Raw genomic sequence first — 24,328 nt, forward strand, 5'->3', positions numbered from 1 at the left:
AAGGGCAGACCTGCCTCAGAGCGGCGTCTCCCGGGCTGCTGGCTGGAACACGTGTCCCCAGACAGACCTAGCTGACCACTTGGGGTGGGACCCGGTTCATTTTCTTTGTAGGAGAGAGAGACAGAGATAGAGGGGGGCTGTGTTCTCGGAGGCCCTGTGTTGTCGGGTCCGCTCGCAATGCCTGAACGGCAGCCCCGGAGGCCTCACTGCCCCGTTTCAGGCTGCGGCAGCTGCAGTCAGGGCTCGGTCCCCATCCAGCCACCGTTCACGCTTGTCATCGCTCGCCACAGGGCCTCTGCACACGCTGCTGTGGATTTCAGTCACCAGGGACAGCTGTGCCCCACACCTCCCAGCCACCGCCGTGCAGATGCCAGGCATGAAGTGTGAGGATAGAACAAGCAGACGTGAGGCTGAGTCTCAGCTATGGGGGGGGGGGGGGGGGGGAGCTCTCCGACAGGCCCCACGCTGCCCTGCGTCAGGGTTGATGGGAGGCGACTGAGGGCCCTCCTGGTGGCCACGGCAGGGACAGCACTTCCTGAAGGAAACGTCCCCTGCTGCAGCGCAGCCTCACTCTAAGGATGAGTGCCAGGGAGGCCATGAGATTGTAAGCCCCATGACCCCCCAGGGCTAACGACATGGGGCCGCCTCCTCTGCTCGCCTCCCCACTTCCCCCGGAGTGAGGTCTGGATGGGAGGACGCCATGTCCACATCAAAGACACACACAGCTCAGGCCCATCTGGGCTCCTCGCTGCCACTAGGACCAGGGCAAGACCCAGACCCAAGCCAAGCAGCATATGCCATTTCTCTGGTCACGGGAGTCAGTTTGTGGGGGAGTCTGACAGAACGGAGCTCAGGGTGTGTGTCACTGATTGCCAGAGCCCTGTCTCCACCCAGACGGCCAGCACAGGAAGGGCGAGCCAGACAACCAGAGCACCAGAGCTGCGGTTCCAATGCCACACCTGGAACAAACCCACCCTGATGCCCACCCGGCTGCCAGACACCCGAAAACCTGTCCGCCTTGATTACGTGCTCCCGAGCAGTTGCGTTTCCTACTCACAACACAAAGTGCGTACTGATAGAAACTGATCTCTCAAAGTGAGTTGTTTATTCTTTGCGGACATCGTCAAGAAGCGTAGGACGTTCGGAAACACCAGGACATTTGGCGCAAGTGGCATCGAATGTTAAAAGGAAAAAGGGCAGCATCAAAGTCCCCCGAGAAAGGAAACCCTGGGGAAGCTCTTCACGTAAACAAAGCATCAGGTCAGCCTTAGAAGACTCACTTGGAGCTACCTTCAAATTCGACTGCAAAAAACAGCTATAAAAACAGGCAGTCTGTGTTCAGAAATGCGTACTGACTAAACCCAGTTAAGTATTTAAACCTGAATCACCTGGTCTCCCCCTCTCCCCACAAGCAGGAGACTGATTTTGATGTCGGAACTGGTTCCTGTATCTTCTGAACCCGGCGACTGTTTAAAATGACACTGGTCTCTCAGGGCGCCTGGGTGGCTCAGCCAGTTGAGCATCCGACTTAATTTGGGCTCAGGTCATGATCTCACCGTTGATGAGATCCAGGCCTGTGTTCGGCTCTTTGTTGACAGTGTGCAGCCTGCTTGGGATGCTCTCTGTGCCCCTCCCCCACTCTCTCCCTCTCTCTCTCAATAAATAAACATTTTTTAAAAATTACACTTTTAAAAGTTTTATTGTAAAAAAACCTAAATGACCACTATGAGAAACTTCGGCATCCCAAGTGCTTACTATTATTTGCTGACTCTGAAAACCACCTCCTCCCTGTCACACAGCTTGTCAGCTTCTGCGGCGTTAGTGGCTTGGGGACAGACAGAGGGATGGAGGGGAGCGGGGCTCTGGCTTCCACCCCAGGAGGAAACTCAGGAGGGTGCCCACCTGGCATCTGCACTAGATCTAGGGTCCCAAAATGTCCACATTCACTTATGGAGTCCACCTCCCCCTCTCAGCCCCCTCCTCCGGAGTGTCCCCCCCCCGGGACACTAAGTGCTCTGTCCCAGCCCTTACAGTCCGCTCCCACGGCCTAGAACCCTGATGCCCCGGTTCCTGGGGCTCCCGTGAGTGTCCAGCCACAGAGACCCTGACCATGTTCCTAAGCACATTAGACACGGAGGGACTGGCTTCCTCCTTCGGCCCTGCGGGTGCCCCCTAGCAAGAGGACCTGTGCACAAGTCCCCATTCGTAAGGCCCGCCTGGGGCGCGCTACCCGGGGGCTCCCGCGTCTGCACCGCCCGTGCTGGGGGCTCAGCCCCCCCCAAGGCAGGTCCCGGGACCAGGCGCACCCCGCGCCTCCCCCTAGGTGTGGATCCTCAGGTGGCGCGTGAGGTTGGTGTTCCGGCTGAAGGTTTTCCCGCACTCGCCGCACCTGTAAGGCTTCTCGCCGGTGTGGATGCGCTGGTGGACGGTGAGCGAGGAGTTCTTGATGAAGGCCTTGCCGCACTGGGCGCAGCGGTACGGCTTCTCACCCGTGTGGATGCGCTGGTGCTCGATGAGGTACGCGCTCTGGCTGAAGGCCTTGCCGCACTCGCCGCACGCGTAAGGCTTCTCGCCGGTGTGGCCCGTCTGGTGCACGAGCAGGGACGAGCGGCCCGTGAAGTGCTTCCTGCACACGGAGCACTCGTACGGCTTCTCGCCCGTGTGCACCCGCCGGTGCTGCGTGAGCGACGAGTTCTTGCTGAAGGCCTTGCCACACGCGTTGCACTCGAAGGGCTTGACCCCGATGTGGAAGCGCTGGTGCTGGATCAGGTAGGAGCTCTGGCTGAAGGCCTTGCCGCACTCGCCGCACACGTACGGCTTCTCGCCCGTGTGGTTCCGCCGGTGCAGCGTCAGCGACGAGCTCTTGTTGAAGGCCTTGCCGCAGTCCCCGCAGCGGAACGGCTTCTCGCCCGTGTGCGTGCGCCGGTGCTCGGTTAGGTGCATGTTCTGGCTGAAGGCGCGCCCGCACTCAGCGCACGCGTACGGCTTCTCGCCCGTGTGCGTGCGCCGATGCACGGTCAGGTGCATGTTCTGGCTGAAGGCCTTGCCGCAGTCCCCGCACGCGTACGGCCGCTCGCCCGTGTGCACGCGCTCGTGCTGCGCCAGGGACGAGGTCTTGCGAAAGGCCTTCCCGCACGCGGCGCACGCGTACGGCTTCTCGCCCGTGTGCGTGCGCTGGTGCACGGTCAGGTTCATGCGCTGGCTGAAAGCCTTGCCGCAGTCCCCGCAGCGGTACGGCTTCTCCCCGGTGTGGACCCTGCGGTGGATGGTGAGGGACGAGCGCTCGATGAAGTGCTTCCCGCACTCGTCACACTCGAAGGGCCTCTCCCCGGTGTGGGTCCTCCGATGCTTCACGAGGGACGAGCTGCGGCTGAAGGCCTTGCCGCACGTGGCGCACGCGTAAGGCTTCTCCTCTGCGTCCAGTCTGGAGGGCTGGCTGAGGTCTGCGCCGAGCACCACACGCGGCTGGGACCCTGCTTCCCCCGGACCCGCCGATGGTGGCGGGCGCAGGTTGGAGCTTTGGGGGGTGAGGACCTGAGGTTCCCGACGACACTCCGGGGCGAGCTCCTGAGAAACCTCCGACCGCCCCAGGCAGGTCCTGGCGCTCCCCTGCTGCCTCCTCTCCACCCAGTCACCCAGCGTCCACGCGCCTTCAAAGGCCAGGCCGCAGGCACCATTTCTCGTGGGTCCCTCGGCCACCGCCCCGACGGATGGCCTGTGTTCTGCAATGTCCTCCTTTGGACCCGATTCCTTCATTTCAGGTCTAGACTCCAAGTCTGGGGGAGGGGAGAGAGAAGACGAGACACATGGAGTTAACAAGGCTGGGAGCAAGGACCTTCCAGAGCGCGGGATGGGCAGGTGACATCGGAGACCACCCTGCAGAGCGCAAGGGCAGCGATGAGCGGGCCGCAAAGGTGGTCTCAAGAAGCCGAGCCCACATGAGGCGGAGGGGGTGGAGGGGACAGGACCTGTCCCTTCAGGGGAGCGGAGACAAGGGCAGCCCAGCCCGCACACAGGAGCTCAGAGGAGAGCCGCCTGTACAGAAACAACAGGAGGTACCGGGCTTGGACCCAGCGGATCAGCTCGAGGAAACCCGAACAAGTTCTGCAATGGGCTCCTTGCTTCCAGGGACCACCCCGAACACCCCCAACCGCGGAGGCTTCTCAAAGCATCAGGCGTTGTTAGAAACGCTAAGGTGACAGCTGACATTTATGGGGGTGTGCTGCTTGTCCTCTATCCCCCCCACCTGCCAGCCAAGCTCCGCCCTTCCCTGCCCCTCCCCCCCTCCTCCGCTGCCCAGACCCTCGAGCCTCTGCACATCCTCCCTCCCCTCCCCGCGCGGGAATCACAGCCCCGCTGCGGCTCCAGTGCCCGCCTACATGTACCCTGTTGGTTTGTAAATCTCTATTTCTAGTCCAGGGGACTCTCCTGAGTTCCAGACTCTGTATCACGGGTCCAACGGCTTCATTCCCAACATGCAGAAGTTGTGAGATCTTCTTCACACAACAATCTCCACGTGGAGCCCTCCTTCCCAGGAGGCGGCAAGACCCAGCAGGGGAGGAGCAGCTGATCCCGCTCTCGCACTTGAACCCCTACCTAGCCCGCAACCCCTGGAGTCTGAGACCCCTCCCCTAAATCGTGCGGCTGTACCACACGGCAGTCTGGAATGCAGGGTCTTCTATATGCTGATGCCTCCCCCATTTACCCGTCCAGCCCACACTCTGAGCTCTGCTGGAATATTCGAAAGCCTACCTGGTGTCCCCCCCCCCCCCCCCCCGGGGATACTGCAAACCTAGTGCATCTGATTGGGGCCCCTGCCCCTCCAAGCACAATGATAAAAAGAAAGGCTCATCAAAGAGACTTAGCAAGTAAGTGAGACACAGAAGAACCAGTACTGTAGGAATCCAGTGACGTGAGGTTCCCGGGGGGCATCACGTCCACAGAGACAGAAAGCAGACGGCGCCAGGGGCTGGGAGAGGGGGAGGGGGAGAGGGAGTTGGCGCTTAAAGGGCACAGAGTTCCAGTTCTGCCCGGAGTAAAGAGTTCTATGGATGGATGATGGCGGCAGCAGATCAGTGTGAATGTACCTAATACCACCAAACTGCATGCCTAAAAACTGTTAAAACGGTAAACTTGGGGCGCCTGGGTGGCTCGGTCGGCTAAGCGTCTGACTTCGGCTCAGGTCATGATGTCCCAGTTCGTGGGTTCGAGCCCCGCATCGGGCTCCAGGCTGACAGCTCGGAGCCTGCTTCAAATTCTATGTCTCCCTCTCTCTCTGCTCCTCCCCTGCTCATGCTCGGTCTCTCTCTCCTTCAAAAATAAATAAAAACATTAAAGAAAAAAATTTAAAAAAACAAAAACAAAAACAAAAAAAAAAAAAACGGTAAACTTTATGTATGTCTTACCACAACAGAAAATAAAATAAAGTAAAATAAAATGGAATTGAATGAAACAAAAAATGAAATGAAATTAAAAGATAAAAAAACATGAAATAAAATAACGTGAAATGAAATAACATGAAATGAAATGAAATAAAATAAAATGGAATGGAATGAAATAAAATGAAATAAAAAATAAAATAACATGAAATAAAATAACGAAATGAAATAAAAAATGAAATAAAATAATGAAATGAAATTTAATAAAATAAAATAAAATAAAATAAAATAAAATAAAATAAAATAAAATAAAATAAAATAGATGTGGCAGTCATCCTTGATTCGCTCCTTCCCTCCCACCCTCCAGACTGTTAACAAGAGCTACTGGACGTGCACAACAGACTGGACCGGATCCAATCTCGCGTCGCCCCTGCCCGCGATCCAGTTAGGCACCCTGGATTTCTTGCCTGAAATGCAGCAAGACCCGCCACGCTCAGCCCTCCGCAATGCATTCTCCGCTCAGCAGCAAGAGGATATTCTTAGCAGTCAGCCCACACCGTCCAGCGCCTTCCTGGTATGCTGACACGTGAAGCCAACGCCTTCCCCGGCCTACAGGGTCCTTGGGACAGAGCCAGGGCCCCCTCTCCTGAGCCGTCCCCCACTCTCCATCCCCTGCTCACTTGCTGGCAGCCACACTTGCCCTCTCGTTCCCGTCTTACTCCCGGCCAAGTTCTTCCTGCCTCAGGGCCTTTACATGTGCCGCTGCCCCACCCTTCCCACTGGTGCTCATCCTTCAGCCCTCAGCGAACTCTTCTCCACAGGGAGGTCTTTCCTGTCCATCCTGCGGTGGAAAGGAAGACTCCTCCTGCTAGTCTCTTTCCGGTTTGGTTGTGGGCACTCATCATGGTCTATGGCAACTTTTGTCTGTCCCTGGACCTGCTGATTGCCAGCGCCCTCCCGCCCCAACCCCACTGTGGAAAGTGAGCTTGTCTGGCCCAGCTCCTGCGGCAGTGCCTGGCACACAGAAGGTATCAGATGCACATTCACTGGGCACCTGCAGTGCTAAGCAATCGGCTTGTATCGTTCCATGTGACCCTGACCACCACATGCGACTGAGGTACTCTTAAGATTGTGCCCATTTTACAGAAGAGGACACGGAGGCTCTGAGAAGGAAGTCACATACTCCAGGCCACAGAGCACTAGAGGCAGAGCTGGGATCCAAGTGGTCTGCTCCCACAGCGGTGGCCCCCAATGAGTCACTGTTTTGCTGTGAGTTGTCTTCCTCTCCCAGTGGGAAAGATTTGAGAAATACTTAAGGTAGAGGAATGATTGTGGTTTAGTCACCTTGGGGTGTGGCGTGATGCTGAGATGTTTGGGCAGAGTGTGGCACGGGACGTGACGACTGTGGTGGGGGCGGGGAGAGGGTAATGGTGGATTTCGGGGGTGGTGGGGGGGCGATGGGGTCTGAGACATGCTGGGACAGAAGCTGGCTGTGGCTACAAGCTCACAGCGGGCAGAGGGTCAGCTGTGAGAATAGCTGAAAGTCTTCTGCAGCCAATACTCCGCTCTGAGCCACGACAAGCTGTGAATACACAGCTCGACGGCAACCAGATGAACCCAACCCGCCACCGGGCATTTCACCAAAGAGACTGGCAGGGAGCAAAGTGCTGATGATGCGTGGCTGGTGGACACAGGCATTCTTGCCTACCGTCGAGGAAATGCTAACAGCGTCTGCTGAGGTCACTCTGGCAAACAGCCGCTAATGTGCAAAATGCTATTTGTTCCTTTTGGTCTAAATATGGAGGTACTGTTTTTTTTTTCCGTGTGGTACTCGATTTCTTGTCCTTCAGTTTGTTTTCCTGTATTCTGGATTTCTACGATTGTTTCTGATCACAAAGTAATCCACACTTGTCAGTAAAACACCAAACATCAAAAAATAACATAAAACGGAAACCTCCTGCGATCTCCTCTGTCTGCGTTAACTGTTTGGTGTGTACTTTGAAAGAACTTTTTCCCCAGTGCCTACCTTTTTACTATATTTTATTTTTTAATGTTTATGTATTTATTTTGAGAGAGGGAAAGCACAAGCAGGGGAGGGGCAGAGGTTGAGATGGAGAGAATCCCAGGCAGGCTCCGCACGATCGGCGGAGAACTCACGAACCATGAGATCATGGCCTGACCTGAAATCAAGAGTCGGATGCTCAGCTGACTGAGCCACCCAGGTGGTCCTACGATCACCCAGTTTACTCACGGGAAAGGCTGCAGGCTGCAGCACCGAGGAGTAAACTGAGGCAGAGCCCAGCAGACCCCCTGAGCAGAGAGAGTGCTTTGGAGATCTGCAAGGTCCTCCCCGCAGCATCAGATTACAGGTCACAACATGCATACATGGAAACTACCCACGCTCGCAGAAGAACCCAAAAAGATTTGAAAGCAGTACCCAGAGCCCGTCAGGGCTGGGCACAGAGCCTTCTCACACCAGCCAGCCAGGTAACCCACACCATCGAATTCATGGGCAGCGGGCAGGGCACTCAGGGGGTTGTGGGGACAGCAAGCCGTCTAGACTGAGCACAGGTCATAACGGCAGAAAGTGAGAGTAGGTCAAATGACATGGGGTTGGTGTCAAAACAGATACAGATGAAGGACACAGAACAGAGCCGGGAGTTCGACCCACACACGCGCACACGGACAGCTGATTTTTGACGAACATGCAAAGGCAATTCAGGGGAGAAAATTCAGTGGAAATGTTTCCAGTGGAACAGTTCGGCCTTTTTAACAAAGCCCGTTGAACAAGTGGATACTCTCAACGACCAAACTGAGCTTCAATGAACACTTTGCCTCATTACAAAAATTAACTCTCTAGGGATCCCAGAAGAAAACACAAAACCTAAAAACGCTACGACTTATGGAAGAGAACCTTTGTGGCCTGGGACAGGCAAAGATTTCGTAGATATGGTCCCAAAAGCATGATCCTCGAGGAAAATGATTGATAAACTGGACTTCGTCAAGTTAAAAACTTCTGCTCTTCAACAATTAGTTGACTGTGGGGCACTTGGACACCTGCATTCAACAGTGACGTCAGGCCCCTTTCCTACACGGTTCACAAAAACTCACTCAAAATGGACCAACAACCTAAACAAAGAGCCGAAACTATAAAAGTCTTAGAAGAAAACACAGGAAGGAATCTTAGCGGCTTGGGTTGGGCAATGGTCTCTTAGGACCCCAAAAGCATGGAAGATCCCCAAGAAAGGCTAAAATAACAAAGATTGCACATCCAAAATTTTGACAGATCACAGAGTAGCCGGAACTCCTAAGCACGGAAATGTGAAATGGCACCAACCGCTTTGCAAAGAACGTCTGGCGGTTTCCTGAAAGGTCGGGACACATCGTTGCGTGGTTCAACTGTTCTGGTGTTTGCTCAAGAGAAAGGAAAACACAGGTCCTCGGTGAAAGCTGTCCGCACGGGTTCACAGCAGCTCTATTTCTATCAGCCCAGAATCGGAGACAGCGCAGATGTTCGCCAGCAAGCGAAGGGACACGCAGACTGTGTTCTATCCAGGAAGTAGACCGTTACTTGGCAATTAAGAGGAGTGAACTACTTGTGCACGCAACATGGCGAACCTCAAAATACTTCTGCCGAGTGCAAGGAATCAGACCAAAAAGACTACTGGCTGTATCAGTGCATCTATATAAAGTTGCAGAATGCGCAGATTAAACCAAAATGCCGTAAGGCTGCCCAAGGAACGGAGGTGCGTGCACGAAGCACTGGCAGATGCTGGAAGTGGGTAATGGATATGTTCGTCATCTGGACCGTGGTCATGGCTTCCCCCCAGGTGTAGACGGGTGTCAGGATGCATCCAATTGTTTGCTTTAAAAAAGTGCAGTTAACTGTAGGTCAATTATACTTCACAAAAGCCATAAAAGAAGTGAGAACATATTCTAGTTCTGAAAATTAGTGTTTTTTTTTAACCTAACACTATTATCAAGGGACATCTTTCCACGTCAGCGTCTACAGAGAGCCCTCATCTTTGAAGAGCTGTGTGGCCTCCATCTCACTGGTATAATGGGATATGTTTAGCCAGTCTGGTGTAGGTAGGCATTCAGGCCTTTTACCCTTTTCCTCCTATGTAAAACTTTGCACACTTACAGGGAGCTATCTTACAGGGAGATCGCTAAAGACAGAACCGTTAAAAATGTGGTTGATAACGCCAAACTGTCCTCCAAAAGAGCTGTCCCAACTTTATGCTCCTAAAACGAGAAAGTCCTTTTCCCTACACGCTCATAATACAGGCTATCTTCATTCTTTTTCATCTCTGTGTACCTCATGGGCAAAAACTAGATTTCTTTGACTTGATTTGTATTTATTTCTCTGACTATTGGTAAGCTTTAAAATTTTTTTATGAAGGGTAATTTTGTATATTTCTACATTCATGAACTGCCAGCTCATAGGTTTGGTCTACCTTCCTATCATCCTTTTTCTTGTTTTATTCTTGTTTACTCCTGGGAGCTCTTTATATAATTATAATCCTTTGACCATTATACAGGTGGTAAACATTATTCCCCCATTACCTGTCAACTTTATTTTTATCTTTGAGTCATTTAAACTTCCTACATAGTCAAATTTGTCCATCTTTTTTCTTATTTCTTTGCAGGCCGGCGGTGAGAAATTCAGCAGAGCTGCCCCCTTACCCAGAGAAACCAGGTTCCTGAAGTTCTCCAGCATCACATCTCTGTACAGGTCCTTCTGGGCAGGCTCCAGCTGCTGCCACTCCTCCTGCGTGAAGTCCACGGCCACGTCCCTGAATGTCACTGATTCCTGTAAGAGGAAACCCACAACCGCTCACCGCAGGGCCCTGCTCACAGAGGTCTGGAGAAATGGCCGGAAAAGCCAAGAGGACTTAGGGAAGGCAGACAAATCTGGAGTGATTTCAACAAGGTTCAGAGTTCTGAAGGGACCAACTGCTCAGTGTCCTTGGTGCCTACTTCTATTGGGATGGTCCTCGGACAGAGAAACAAAACAAACGTAAGATTGTTTAGAGCGGAAAGTGACACACTTGAGAAGCAGAGAAGGAACCAAAGGTATAATGACCGTAACCCTGTGAATCGCCCTGTGCATGAGTTGCCCATCAAAGGCAGAATCCTAGATGGGATCCAGTAGTTCAACAAACTGTCCTGAGCCCCTACGGAGCTGCAGGCACTGAGCTGGGTGCTGGGCAGGAGCCATGGAAAGTTCAAGAACCAGGTCCTCGTGGACGAGGCAGGAACACACACGGGACGGACCGGCCATCTGCTCAATACCACTGTGAAGGTATGAACGAGACCCTCCAGGCGCCTGAGCAAAGGCAGCCTGAGGGGGTGTCCGGGGAGATTTCGGAAAGTTGACACCAAATGTGGTCTGAGGGGACAGTTAGTGGTTGGGTCCGTGGGATGAGATTCTGGAGGGTGGAGGGGCTGGGATGAAGACCTGAGGCTAAAAGGCAGATGGGCCCAGGGCGGGGGACGGTGGGAAGTTCAGGGGTGGAAGCCTCAGTGCCTTCCCAGCTGGTGCCGTGAGCCCCCGTGGATATAACAAATATCCCATAGCAGGGAGGTAACGACGGGGCAATGGTGGCCATCACAATGGTGACGAGACCTATCACTTGTTATGCAGACGCTATGGGCCGGGTCCCATTCGAAGTGCTTGTTATAGGTCGAGTTCTGCCCACCCCCAAGTCCTAACCCCCAGCACCCCGAATGGGACGTCATTTGGAACTAGAGACAGTGCAGTTGTAATTAGTTAGGAGGAAATCATACTGGAGGGGGGGGGGGGCCCTTAAACCTCCAGGACTTACATCCTTATAAAAAAGGGAAATTCAGACCCGCACGGGCACACAGGGAGAACACCCTGTGAAGTGACCTTATGCCGCCACAAGCCAAGACCTACCAGCGGCCAGAAGGGAGGCCCGGAACGCATCCTTCCCTAACACCTTCAGAGGAAGCACGGCCCTGCCGACACCATGACCTTGTGGCCTCCGTCCTCCAGGACTGTGAGGACACACAGTTACGTTGTTTAAGCCCCCCAGTCTGGGGTCGCTTTTCTTACGGCAGCCTTAGCAAACCAACACATCCGTCTTGCTCTCTGTGATCCCCAGTGCTTTGTACCATGCCTGGCATACAGTAGGCACTCACTAAGTAGCTCCTGAATGAATCCGTGGATCAGTGAGTAAGGAGGGCATGAGGACTGAGGAAGTTAATCCACGTCTGAGGCTCAGAACATTGCACGTATACAGTAAGTGCTCAAACACCGTCAGCCACCATTACTGCCGCCCACTCGTCCTCGATTCTTTCCTCGGTCTTCTGAGCACCTTTGCCGGCTGGACAGTGAGAGACCCTCTCCGCGGGCCACTCCCTTCATTGTCCCGAGTGCCTGCCCGGTGCCAGGGCTCATGCTGTGCCCCCCATCTCAGTCTCAGCGGCCCCCACCACTTGACGTGGAAGCAGCGTAACCTGGTGGTTATGGGTTTGGACTTGGGAGCCGGGTGGCCTGCAGCGAAATCCTGGCTCTGCCCCTTCCTGTGTGTCCTTGGGCTACTGTCTTAACCCTTCTGTGTCTTGTTTGTTCAGCAGGCTTCAGGACAACAATGTCCTCCCTCGTAGTGGTCACGAACTTCAGAACAACAATGTCCCCCCCATAGTGATCATGGACTTCAGAACAACAATGTCCCCCCCCCATAGTGGTCACAAACTTCAGAACAACAATGTCCCCCCCCCCCCGTAGTGATCACGAACTTCAGAACAACAATGCCCCCCCCCCCCGTACTGGTCACGAACTTCAGAACAACAATGTCTCCCCCCCATAGTGATCATGGACTTCAGAACAACAACGTTCCCCCCCCCCCGTACTGGTCACGAGCTTCAGGACAACAATGTCCCCCCCCCATACTGGTCACGAACTTCAGAACAACAATGTCCCCCCCCCGTAGTGGTCACAAACTTCAGAACAACAATGTTCCCCCCCGTAGTGGTCATTAACTTCAGAACAACAATGTCCCCCCCCCCCCGTAGTGGTCACAAACTTCAGAACAACAATGCCCCCCCCCGTAGTGGTCACGAACTTCAGAACAACAATGTCCCCCCTCATTAGTGATCATGGACTTCAGAACAACAATGTCCCCCCCCCATATTGGTAACGAACTTCAGAACAATGTCCCCCCCCCCGTAGTGATCATGGACTTCAGAACAACAATGTCCCCCCTCCTTAGTGGTCACGAACTTCAGACCAACAATGTCCCCCCCCCATAGTGATCACGAACTTCAGAACAACAACATCCCCCCTCCTTAGTGGTCACAAACTTCAGAACAATAATGTCCCCCCTCCTTAGAGGTCATGAACTTCAGAACAACAATGTCTCCCCCCATAGTGATCACGGACTTCAGAACAACAATGTCCCCACCTGTAGTGGTCACAAACTTCAGAACAACAATGTACCCCCTCCTTAGTGGTCACGAACTTCAGACCAACAATGTCCCCCGCTCCGTACTGGTCATGGACGTTAAGCGAGGTAATGTACGTATGCTTCCGGCATAGTCTGGTACAGCTAAGTATGTGCCTGGTTCATGTCAACTTTTGCTATCATTATCTGATTAATTTTGGCATTTCATATATATATATATATATATATATATATATATTCTCTATATATTTAGTATTAATAGTGATTATTATCATTGTAATACTATTATTTCTTTTTTTTTTTTCAACGTTTTTATTTATTTTTTGGGACAGAGAGAGACAGAGCATGAACGGGGGAGGGGCAGAGAGAGAGGGAGACACAGAATCGGAAACAGGCTCCAGGCTCCGAACCATCAGCCCAGAGCCCGACGTGGGGCTGGAACTCACGGACCGCGAGATCGTGACCTGGCTGAAGTCGGACGCTTAACCGACTGCGCCACCCAGGCGCCCCATATTATTTGATTCTTTGAACTAATAGGACCTTTGGCCAGTCCTAATAATAATTCCTTCTTTATTTTTTTATTTTTAAGTGTTTATTCATTTATTTTATTTTATTTTATTTTTTGAGAGGGACAGAGCGTGCATGGGGTGGGGGGGTAAGGTGCAGAGAGAGAAAGAGAATCTCAAGCAGGCTCTGCACTGTGTGTGCAGAGCCTGATGCGGTTCTCAATCCCATGAACCGTGAGATCATGACCTGAGCTGAAATCAAGAGTCGGACGCTTAACAATCTGAGCCACCCAGGTGCCCCAATAATTCCTTCTTTAAAAACCCCTGCTGGGGCGCCTGGGTGGCGCAGTCGGTTAAGCGTCCGACTTCAGCCAGGTCACGATCTCGCGGTCCGGGAGTTCGAGCCCCGCGTCGGGCTCTGGGCTGATGGCTCGGAGCCTGGAGCCTGTTTCCGATTCTGTGTCTCCCTCTCTCTCTGCCCCTCCCCCGTTCATGCTCTGTCTCTCTCTGTCTCAAAAATAAATAAACGTTAAAAAAAAAATTTTTTTTAAAATCCTGCTTTATTGAGGTACGGATGACATCCAAAAAGCTGTGGATATTAATTAAGTTTGGAAAGTACACACCCATGTAATCACCACCGCAATCAAGGCCATAAGCGTATCCATCACTTCTAAAAGTTTCCTCCTTCCCCTTTAAAACGTGTTTTATTTTTTAATATAATAATCCCTTCAGAAAGTCTTCCCTAAACATGTTCCATCTCAACTCACTCACTAGGTAAACTCTTTTCCAAGCAGGCCCCACACACCCAGCCTGGGCTGGGGGTGCACAAAAATGCTTGAAGCCAAAATGGACAGTCTTGAAGTTTTGGACCCTACACCTTACAGCAAAGGATGCTGGGAGAGCAGACAGCAGGGGATCGAGGAGACTTCCCCTAGAACTGAGGCTTAACCCCCCAACACGCACAAGCTGTTGCAGTCCTCCTAGGTAGGTAACGCAGGTAAAAGAAATCAAGACAACCACCCCGGACCAGTTATAAATGAAGACATCACGTGCGGCTGCTTTGGGAAACAGTCCGACAGTTCCCTAGATGGTTAAACAGAATCATCACATGAGGCCGCAATCCTATTCCTGGGTATATACGCTGGAGAAATGTGGACACGGGTGCAAACCAAAGACTTGGAATGTTCACTGCAGCATGACTGAGAATGACCAGACAGCGGAAACAACCCAAATGTCCATCACCCACAGAATGGGGAAACAAAATGTGTTTTTTTCTAGCCACACGGTGGAGTATTACTCGCCCATGAAAAGGAAGGAAGCGCTAGCCTGTGCTACATGAAGGAACCTCAAAATCAGGATGCTGAGGGGCGCCTGGGGGGCTCAGTCAGTTAACTGTGTGACTCTTGACTTGGGCTCAGGTCATGATCTCACAGTTCATGAGTTCAGGCCCTGCATCTGGGCTCCGTGCTGTCAGTGTGGAGCCTGCCTGGGATTCTCTCTCTGCCCCTCCCCTGCTGCTGCTCTCTCAAGTAAATAAACATTAAAAAACAATCATGATGCTGAAAGGCAGATACAGAAGACCATACAACGTGTGATTTCATTTACATGGAATGTGTCGGATATGAGAATTCATGGAGACAGAAAGCAGATTCGCGGCTGCCAGGGGCAGGGGGCCGGTGGAGGAAAGTGGGAATAACTGGTAATGGGGCACACATTTCCTGTTTGCATTATGGACAGGGTTTTTTTTTCACGTTTATTTATTTTTGAGAGAGACAGAGAGAGAGAGAGAGAGAGAAGGAGCAGGGGAGGGACAGGGAGAGAGGGAGACACAGAATCCAAAGCAGGCTCCAGGCTCTGAGCTGTCAGCACAGAGCACAACATGGGGCTCGAACCCACGAATGGCGAGATCACAACCTGAGCTGAAGTCAGACACTTAACCAACTGAGCCACCCAGGCGCCCCTGGACTATGACTCTTCTAGCCAGCCTCTGTTCCTTGCAGACAGACCTTTAGGCTGTTTGCACCCAGTGCTATTAGAGTGGACCCCCCGCCCCGCACCAAAAAGAAGAGGTGCCAAGAATATCCCTGTAAATAGATCTCAGTGCTCATGTGTCAACAGAACTGTAGGATCAATTCTTAGAAATGACATGCTGGGTCCAAGGAGAAGGTGAGGGTTTTGTTGTTGTTGTTGTTTTTTAATTTTTAATGTTTATTTATTTTTGAGACAGAGAGAGACAGAGCATGAACGGGGGAGGGTCAGAGAGAGAGAGAGACACCGAATCCGAAGCAGGCTCCAGGCTCTGAGCTGTCAGCACAGAGCCCGACGCAGGGCTCGAACCCACGGACTGTGAGATCGTGACCTAAGCCGAAGTCGGACGCTTAACCGACTGAGCCACCCAGGCGCCCCTGTTTTTTAATTTTTAATGTTTATTTATTTTTGAGAGACAGAGAATGAGCATGGGAGGGACAGAGAGAGAGGGAAATACAGAATCCGAAGCCGGCTCCAGGCTCCGAGCTGTCAGCACATAGCCCAACGCGGGGCTCAAACCCACGAACTGTGAGATCATGACCTGAGCCGAAGTCGGACGCTTAACTGACTGAGCCACGCAGGTGCCCCCGTTTTTTGTTTTTAATCCAGTTTTAACAAAAACGTGACAGATTTTTTAAAGTTTATTTATTTTAAAAGGCAGAGAGAGTGTGTGCACACATGTGTAAGAGTGAGGGAGGGGCAGAGAGAAAGGGAGGGTGAAAGAGAATCCCAAGCTGGGTCTGAGCTGTCAGCGTGAAGCCCGATGCAGAGCTCGAACCCATGAACCATGAGATCATGACCTGAACCAAAATCAAGAATCAGATGCTTAATTGACTGAGCCACCCAGGTGCCCCGAGACAGATTTGGTTTTAAACATTGAAGCTCTTTTGTATTTTAAAATTATAGAATAAATTAAGAAACATGGGGTGCCTGGGTGGCTCAGTCGGTTAAGCATCCGACCGCGGCTCAAGTCGTGATCTCGCCATTCGTGGGTTCGAGCCCAACGTCAGGTTTGGTGCTGACCGCTCAGAGCCTGGAGCCTGCTTCAGATTCTGTGTCTCCCTCTCTCTTTGCCCATTCCCCAGTCCCACTCTGTCTCTGTCTCTGTCTCTGTCTCAAAAATAAGTGAATATTAAAACAAACAAAAAACAAAAAAGCAAGCCTGGGAAGAATACCCCCCCCACACACACACACATACACATACCTGTTTAAAATTGCCAGAATACAATTGCAAGAATACAATTGCAAGAATACAGCAAGTACTGTAGGCTGACTATAGCACAAGACAGATAATTCCCCCGCCTGCAGAAATAGCTAATAACATTTTCTGGAAATAAAGCCTCAGTAATAACACAAACAATGCTACTCAGAAAGAGCCCATGGGACACCTTCTGCCACCACCTGTCACGCTCAAGGTTTGTACCACTTGTCACTTATACCTAAAATGCAGAACGTTAACTTCTGACGACGGCCAGCCCACCCAGGGGAGGCCTCTCCTCCGTCCTGTGGGGAACACAGTCTGCCAACACGGGTTGGGGACTCATGGAAGGCCTCAGAAGTATCCAACCACGGATTCCCCGGATTCCTCTCCAAAAATCGCTCCTGAGAAATCGCACGAGATGCAGGGCAAGACTTCTGCCCATGTCCCTCCTGACATTATCTGTAACCATGAGTAACTGGAGATAGATACACATCCTACAACAGGGCAACCACTGAGGAAGCCAGCTACAGCCCTTAGAGAAAATCCTCACATAGACATTGAAGTTGATGTTACAGGCCGTTCTGAACCACACAGAGAAATGCTTAGGATGAAATCTTTGACGAAAAAAAAAACAGGATATAAAAACTGCTTAGCCAGGGTGGTTCTTATTTTTGCAAAACACCACGTGTGCAGGGAGAGAAAGGCTCACAAACATTCCAGAGAGGTTCTCTCCTGGAGTAAGATCACAGGTCATGCAGACTATCTTAGCTGTGTTCTTCTGGATCTTTCTAAGCCTTTTATAACGATCATGAATGTCATTACCTACCAGAAATTTTCTTTGATTTTTATCATAGACTATTTACAGCATCAAAAAATTACTAAAAAAAAAAAAATCAAAGTCACTGGATGAACATTTAGGTACAATGATAATGCAAGCAAACAAGTGATGTGTGTAAAGTTTATGAAGTTTCAAAATAAGGGAAATCCTTTTTTTTTAACGTTTATTTTATTTTTTGAGAGAGAGAGAGAGCGTGCACAGAGAAGGGGCAGAGAGAGAGGGAGAAAGAGAGAATCCCAAGCAGGCTCCACACCCTTGGTGCACAGGCTGCTTGGGGCTCAAACTCCCAAAACCGTGAGATCCTGACCCAAGCGGAAACCAAGAGTCAGACGCTTAACCCACTGAGCCACACAGGCGCCCTGGGAAATCCTTATTGATTAAAGTTGGATGGGGGGAAAATACCAATATTAAAACCGCAAAGCCAATACTTCGTCAGTTTTTAAAAAGAATCATCAGAGGGGCTCCTGGGTGGCTCAGTCGGTTTAAGCGTCCAACTTCAGCTCAGGTCATGATCTCACGGTTCGTGGGTTCGAGCCCTGTGTCAGGCTCTCTGCTGACAGCACGGAACCTGCTTGGGATTCTCACTCTACCTCTCTCTCTGTCCCTCCTCTGCTTGTGCTCTCTCTCTGTCAAAAATAAATAAATAAACATTAAAAAGAAGAGTAATCAGAATAAATGAATACACAAATATCCATATGGTTATCTGTGGGTAGAGGGACTGTGTATGGGTGAATTATACTGTCTTACCTATAGTTTACGGGTTCTTCCTGCTTTCTAGAAGGAGCATTTATTTATATGCTATTTTTTTAATTATGAAATATCTCTGGCATAAAAAGAAGTTTGGAGAAAAATACAACAGCCACACACATACCCCCCTCTAAAGCATAAAGCACAGTTAGCGGGAGCCACAGACGCCCAGGTACCCCTACCCCTCCAGTGTCATCCCTGCTCTCCCTGAAGGTGACCGCTGTCTTCAATGTGCAGCCTTGTTCCAGCCCGTGTCCTTCACCACGCGTATGGATGCTCATAAGGGACATTCACACGTGTGGGACGGTGCTGCCCAGGGGCCTTTGTTACACTGGATGTGATGTGTTTAAACCACCACTCCCCAGGCGCCCATCAGTGTCTCCAGAAAGCCCTGAGGACAGAGCTGGTCACCCCCAAGCTGGTCTGTCCCCCTCAGCCGACCAAAGCCAGTGTCGCAGGGCAGGCAAGAGGCTGCTGGGCCCGGAAAGGGCCGAGCAGAGAGGAGCATCACCCATGCACACCACCCCATCCTTGGGGTAGACACAGCCCTCAGGAGACAGGGCCGAGTATGTGAGCCCTGCAGGGGCCCTGCCCTCTGGCCTTAGCCTCTGGAATGCAGTGCAAGAGGGCCACATGACTCACCAGGGCCTCGTCAGTCAGCAGCTGGGTGGCCATCCCTCCAGCGCCCAGGGTGACAGGAACGGGCCGACTGTGGTTGGGAGAGAGAGAGTGAGGGTACAGTGAGAGACCAGAGACCAGGCCTGGGCCTGCTTCACAGTGCAGACAGGACACGTACCCAGCAGGAAGCAGACAAGGAGGGACACACACACACACACACACACACACACACACACACGCACGCACCAATAACAAATGCTAACCATACTTACTGCATGCAAGGGCCCGGACACACGTCTCTCCTTCAATCCTAACGCTCCTCAAGGTGAGTCCTGTTTCCAGCCCATTTCACAGATGAGAAAACTGAGGCCCGAGAGCTAAGCCACGTGCCCAAGATTCCACAGGGAATGGAGCTGGGCAGGGTATGTCCAGGTCCACCCACGTGCTCGCTGCCTCTCGAAGGCACACCCGGACACCCACCCACAGCCACTCACCCAGCATGAGTGTGTGAGTGTCCGAGTGCTGGTGTGGGGCCCCACTCCCCACCCCTGGGGGAGCTTCCTCACATTTCCTAGAGTAACTGTGAGGTTCAACTGACACACACACACAGAAGGAACCGGAGCCTTACAGCTCACGGTAAGAGCTCCAGACATATCAGCGGTTATTACTGTTATGGGTCCAGTGGGAAGCCGTCAGCTTTGTTTCAACGGGTCTCCTTTTTTACAGCAATGCCCCGCTTCCGTTTACAGCAGTCACACAGAATGCCCTTTGAAACGCAGCTGATTTAAGTAAAATAAATAAATAAAATTTAAAAACCAGTGAGCCAATTTAAATAAAAGACAAAGTTTTACTTTGGACAGGTGGCAGAGGTTAGGGCAAATTCCTGGGAGTTTAGGGTATGTTGGTTCACTCTTGGTTCCATGGTGACCTGTCAGGACTTGCATGCCTCCCGTGATGGGGGGCTCACTACCTATGTTGCCAATACCTCTGAATAGAAACACGTTTTCCTTCTGCTAGAAGCCAAAAATATGCCTCCCTAGACCTCCCTCAGGATCACCTGGAAGAGGCACAGACGGTTAGCTACCGTGCCATTTCTCCAAGTGCCAGGGAGATGTTTATTATCACTAGGGATGTTTATTATTATTCAGAACACACATCCCTAGGCCCCTGTCCAGCCACTCTGCATCAAACCACGTGGGATGGGGCTCCAGAACCATAATTTCCAAACGGAATTACTAAAGTGTGTAATTTCCAAACGAAATTCTTAAGGTGTAAGAACCACAAAGACAAAGAAGGGTCTTTTTGAGGCCAAATGGCCCCCCACTTTCACAAGCAAAAATTTGTGATTTTAACTATGCAGGTCAGAAGGACACGTACCTTAAGGACAGGCTGGCAGAAACCTTTAGAATACCAGTTCTCCCCCGGGGGTGATTTTGGCCCCAAGGAGACATTGGGCAACACCTGGAGACATTTGTAGGTGCCACAATTTGGGGGCACGTGACGCCATGAGCATTTGGTGGGTGGAGACCAAGGATGCTGTTCAATCACTGCACGAGACGAATGTCAACGGTGTGGAGGCTCAGAATCCCCACCGTTGATCACAAAGGCATGGGCACAGGTCTCTTACGACCCACGACCCATGTCCGCAAACTCCATAGCACAGAGTCTGGCCTACAGCAAGCCCTCAAGAAAAACGTCCTCCAGCTTAAAACTCTCCAATGGTTTCCCACAGCATCAGAGATCATCCACAGTCTTCCCACGCAGCCCAGACCTCGAACACTTGGCCCCAGGCACGTCAGCCTTCCCATCTGCCTCCCTCTTCAGAAATGCTCATCCCGTGGCTAGCTCCTTCCCACGGTCACCTGCTTGGAGAAGTCCCCCACCCCCAGACCCCTGAGCTCAAGTGGCAACACTCTCCCCGCCCTTCTACCGTCTCCTTACAGCAGACATCATTATCGACAACTGTCTTTTCAAAAAGTTGTTCTCGGGGTGCCTGGGTGGCTCAGTCCGTTAAACGTCTGACTTTGGCTCACGTCATGATCTTGTGGTCCATGAGTTCGAGCCCCAAGTCAGGCTCTGTGCTGACAGTTTGGAGCCTGGAGCCTGCTTTGGATTCTGTGTCTCCCTCTCTCTCTGCCCCTCCTCTGCTCATGCTCTGTCTCTCTCTCTCAAAAATAAACATTAAAAAAAAAAAAAAAGGCAGCACATGTGGGTGGGTGTGCTCCCGTGTGTCATTTCTGAGCCCTGGGGCAAGACCAGGGAATGAAAGACACCAGGTGGCACCTTGCGGGGACCAAGTGGGAATGAGAAGGAGTTGTGCATTTTTTCCTTTGTATTCTTTTGTTTCCCTGGATGCAGTATCAAGGTCATTGTTTTTGAAACACAATTTAATTTTTAAAAAGGTATTCTTTCTGCACTGGCAGTCTCTGGCTCCCATCCCCATACTGTGAGGTCAACCACACTGGCTTGTCTGGCTGGACAGGAACGTAACCAGACCCAATTCACCCAAGAGGCACAGTGAGCCGAGGGGCCCTGATATCAAAAAAGGTGAATCTAATCCAACCCAGATTATATTTGTCCTTACAGCAGTGGAATCACAAACTGTAATTTTTCAAAAAAAAATTTTAAAGGAGCCCACAAAGTCACAGTGGCCCTGTAAGGTGACTTGTCCAGGGGGGCTGGTGACGGCTGAACCCAGTGTGGCCCTGGGTCCGTGCTTCTGCAAAGCCAGTGGCTCCCTCTTTCCTCCTCTTCCTCTCCGCTTTCTGGCATTTCCTTCCTTCCATTGTTCCTAGGGGACAATCCCATGGGGAAAAATCATGGAACTTTGTCTCAGATGAGTCCAAAGGAAAAAAGAATTTCCCATTTGTCTGTTGATTGAGCATGGAGGCTCTGAGACCCGGATGACCGGGTGTAGAGCTGGATGACTGACTTAGTCTGAGCTCAGTTTCCCCATCTGTAAAATGATGATGATGACGGCTCCCACCTCAGAGTTCTGGAAGGCCTATAAAGGAGGTAGTCCCTGCAAAGTGCCCAGAACACGTTCCCTGAACAAACGAACCCCTGGTCAGGATGGGGCAGGGGTTTCGGACTCCCCTTTAAGATGGGCCTGGGGAGGAGGGAGGAGAAGAAAGAGCAACCCTGCTTAGCCCCACATGCTGTCACCCACACGCTTTGCGGTCCACAGGCTCCCAGCCCCTCCAGAGCCTTCCACGGGCCAGACAAGGCAGTGAGGGCGTGCAAGGAGCTGGGGAATCTGGTGGCCCCAGGCTAGGTCCCCCTGTCCAGCCACACACGGTCTCTCACACAAGCTTTTGGGAGGAGCACACCCGGACATACCCACACACACACACACCTAGGAACGGTCAAAGCCTAGACACAGGTGGACACACACGCACACACACACAGGTAAAGGCAGTGACGGAGGGGAGCCTCAGAGAGACACATGGAGACAGGTCCAGAGGCAAAGCCTAGACACAGGTGGGCAACCGATGGCACCTTCACAGAGACACTCTGGCCATACTGATAAAGGCAGACAGGTACAGGTGGACAGGACAGTGACCCCCTCCCCCCCCCCATTAGAGGCAGGCCAGGACTCAACACTGGTGGGTACCCTGAGAGGCCACCGCAGGGAGGTGCACGCGAGCACATACACACACGCACACGCAGGCACGTATACACGCACGCACCACGCACACGGTGCACACACATGCACACTGCGCTCACACGCAGGCACACTACGCACACGGTGCACACACATGCACACACGTAGGCACAAAGTACACGCACACCGCACGCACAGACGTGCAAATGCACACACGAGTACACACACATGCACACCGTGCGCGCACACATGCACACGCACCGAGAGGCGAGGCCACAGGAGGCCGCGCAGACTCACACTGACTTGCACACGCGCTACAGCCACACAGACGCGCCCCCTTTCCGGTCAGACCTCCCCACTCCCACCACAGCCCTCAAATACCGTCCCGGTGCCAGCACACCCTCCTGAGTCCGCATGCCCCCTGCCCTCGCCCCTCACCTCGGCCCACAGGTCCCCTCCCCGGGCGAGGGTCGGTCCCGGTCTGGGGAGCGCGCAGGGGCCCCGCCCCCTCTCCTCCCGCCTCGCCCCTCCCCTCCCCGCCCCGCCCGCGGCGGGACTCACCCGCGCAGCTCCGCCAGGACAATGACCCGCGCCCGCGGGGCCCGCCCGGCCGCACTGAGCCTGCGCGGAAGGGCGGACTACACTACCCAGAGGCCCACGCACCACCGCCTCCGTCAGACCTTGCGCTGGAGCCGAGCGGAGCCGAGCCCATCCGAGACCCCATAGCGTCCCTCCACCTCCCGGAGGTCCCAGCAGCAACGCGCCAAAAGGGTGCGGTGCGGGTGCGGGTGGGAGGAACGAGGAAGAGGGCGGGGCGGGAGCGAGGGGGGAAAGGGAGGAGGCAGAGAGAGGAGGGGAGGGAGGGTATGGGGAGGAGGGCAAAGAAGGAGGGGAGGAGGGTGAAAGGGAAGATGGGAGGGGGAGTCAGGGAGGAGAAGGGAAAAGAAAGGGGAGGCCTAGTTAGAAGGAGGAGGGAGGGGGACGAGGAGAGGGAGGAGAAGGGAAGAGATGGGAGGAGGAGGGACCCGGAGGAGGAAGATCTGGGAAAGGGAGGAGAGAAGGAAGAAGAAAGAGTGGGAGGAGATGAGAGGAAGATCTACAAGGAGGAACAGGGCAGGGGGAGAAAAGAAAGTAGGGCTGAGGAGGGAGAGCAGGAGGGGAGGAGAATGGGGAGCAGACAAGAAAGAAGGGGGAGGGAAAATTCCAGAAAAGGAGGGGTCGTGGATGGAGGCAGAGAGAAGGGGCCCCAGCACATCTGGAGACATCCTGCAGCCCGGCCAGTGGACCACACTAGGGGACAACACTGGACAGCTTTCTTGAACCTCAGGATCACGCTGATTTGTAGGAAAATTTGTAAAGCATGCAGGGATGCAAAGAAGCAAGTGATCGTAATTTTAAAATAAAGTATTGACCCTTCTTATTATGTTTCCTATGTGCCTGCTTCTGTTCTTGCATTTTAGGATTTATGAACTCACTTAATCATCGCAACCAAGCTACTTTCCACATAAGGAAAGTGGTGCAGACAAGAGAGGCCACATAAGAGGAAAGTGGGAATGGGGTGTCTGGGTGGCTCAGTGGGGTAAGGGTCTGACTGCGGCTCAGGTCATGATCTCATGGTTTGTGAGTTCGAGCCCCTCGTGGGGCTCTGTGCTGACTGGAGCCTGCTTCAGATTCTGTGTCTCCCTCTCTCTCTGCCCCTCCTCCACTTGCACGTCTCTCTCTTCCTCTCAAAAATGAATAAATTTTTAAAAATAAATAAAAATAGAAACCATAGAGAGATCCCAAGCACCCTTTGATTCCCCCCCAAGGATGACATTTTGCAACATCAGAACTAGGATATTGATGCGGATGTTGTCAAGATACAGAATATTCACATCACCACTAGATTCCTTCAAGTTGCTCTTCCACAACCGCCTCCGTTTTCCTCCAGACCCCATCCTTCCTTAACCCCATCACTAATTTGTTCTCCATAACCATA

At 52.4% G+C, this 24,328-nt stretch overlaps 1 protein-coding gene across 7 annotated transcripts; it reads right to left on the reverse strand.

The window, feature by feature from the left end:
- Positions 1–1,083: 1,083 nt before the first annotated feature.
- Positions 1,084–23,196, reverse strand: ZNF71 (zinc finger protein 71). 7 transcript variants are annotated; one of them, XM_023246073.2, is made up of 4 exons: positions 23,031–23,196; positions 18,771–18,837; positions 10,065–10,191; positions 1,084–3,776 (listed from the first exon to the last, which is right to left on the reverse strand). In XM_023246073.2, the coding sequence occupies exons 1-4, from the start codon at positions 23,072–23,074 to the stop codon at positions 2,320–2,322; spliced, it is 1,695 nt and encodes a 564-aa protein (XP_023101841.2). In that variant the 5' UTR covers positions 23,075–23,196; the 3' UTR covers positions 1,084–2,319. The 7 variants fall into 7 exon arrangements, with proteins under 7 accessions (XP_023101841.2, XP_023101843.2, XP_006940868.4 ...); XM_023246075.2 differs by having other exon boundaries at positions 22,912–23,042; XM_006940806.5 differs by lacking the exon at positions 23,031–23,196 and adding an exon at positions 22,789–22,860.
- Positions 23,197–24,328: the final 1,132 nt, after the last annotated feature.

Source organism: Felis catus, chromosome E2, assembly GCF_018350175.1.
Source record: "Felis catus isolate Fca126 chromosome E2, F.catus_Fca126_mat1.0, whole genome shotgun sequence".
Classification (NCBI taxonomy): domain Eukaryota; kingdom Metazoa; phylum Chordata; class Mammalia; order Carnivora; family Felidae; genus Felis; species Felis catus.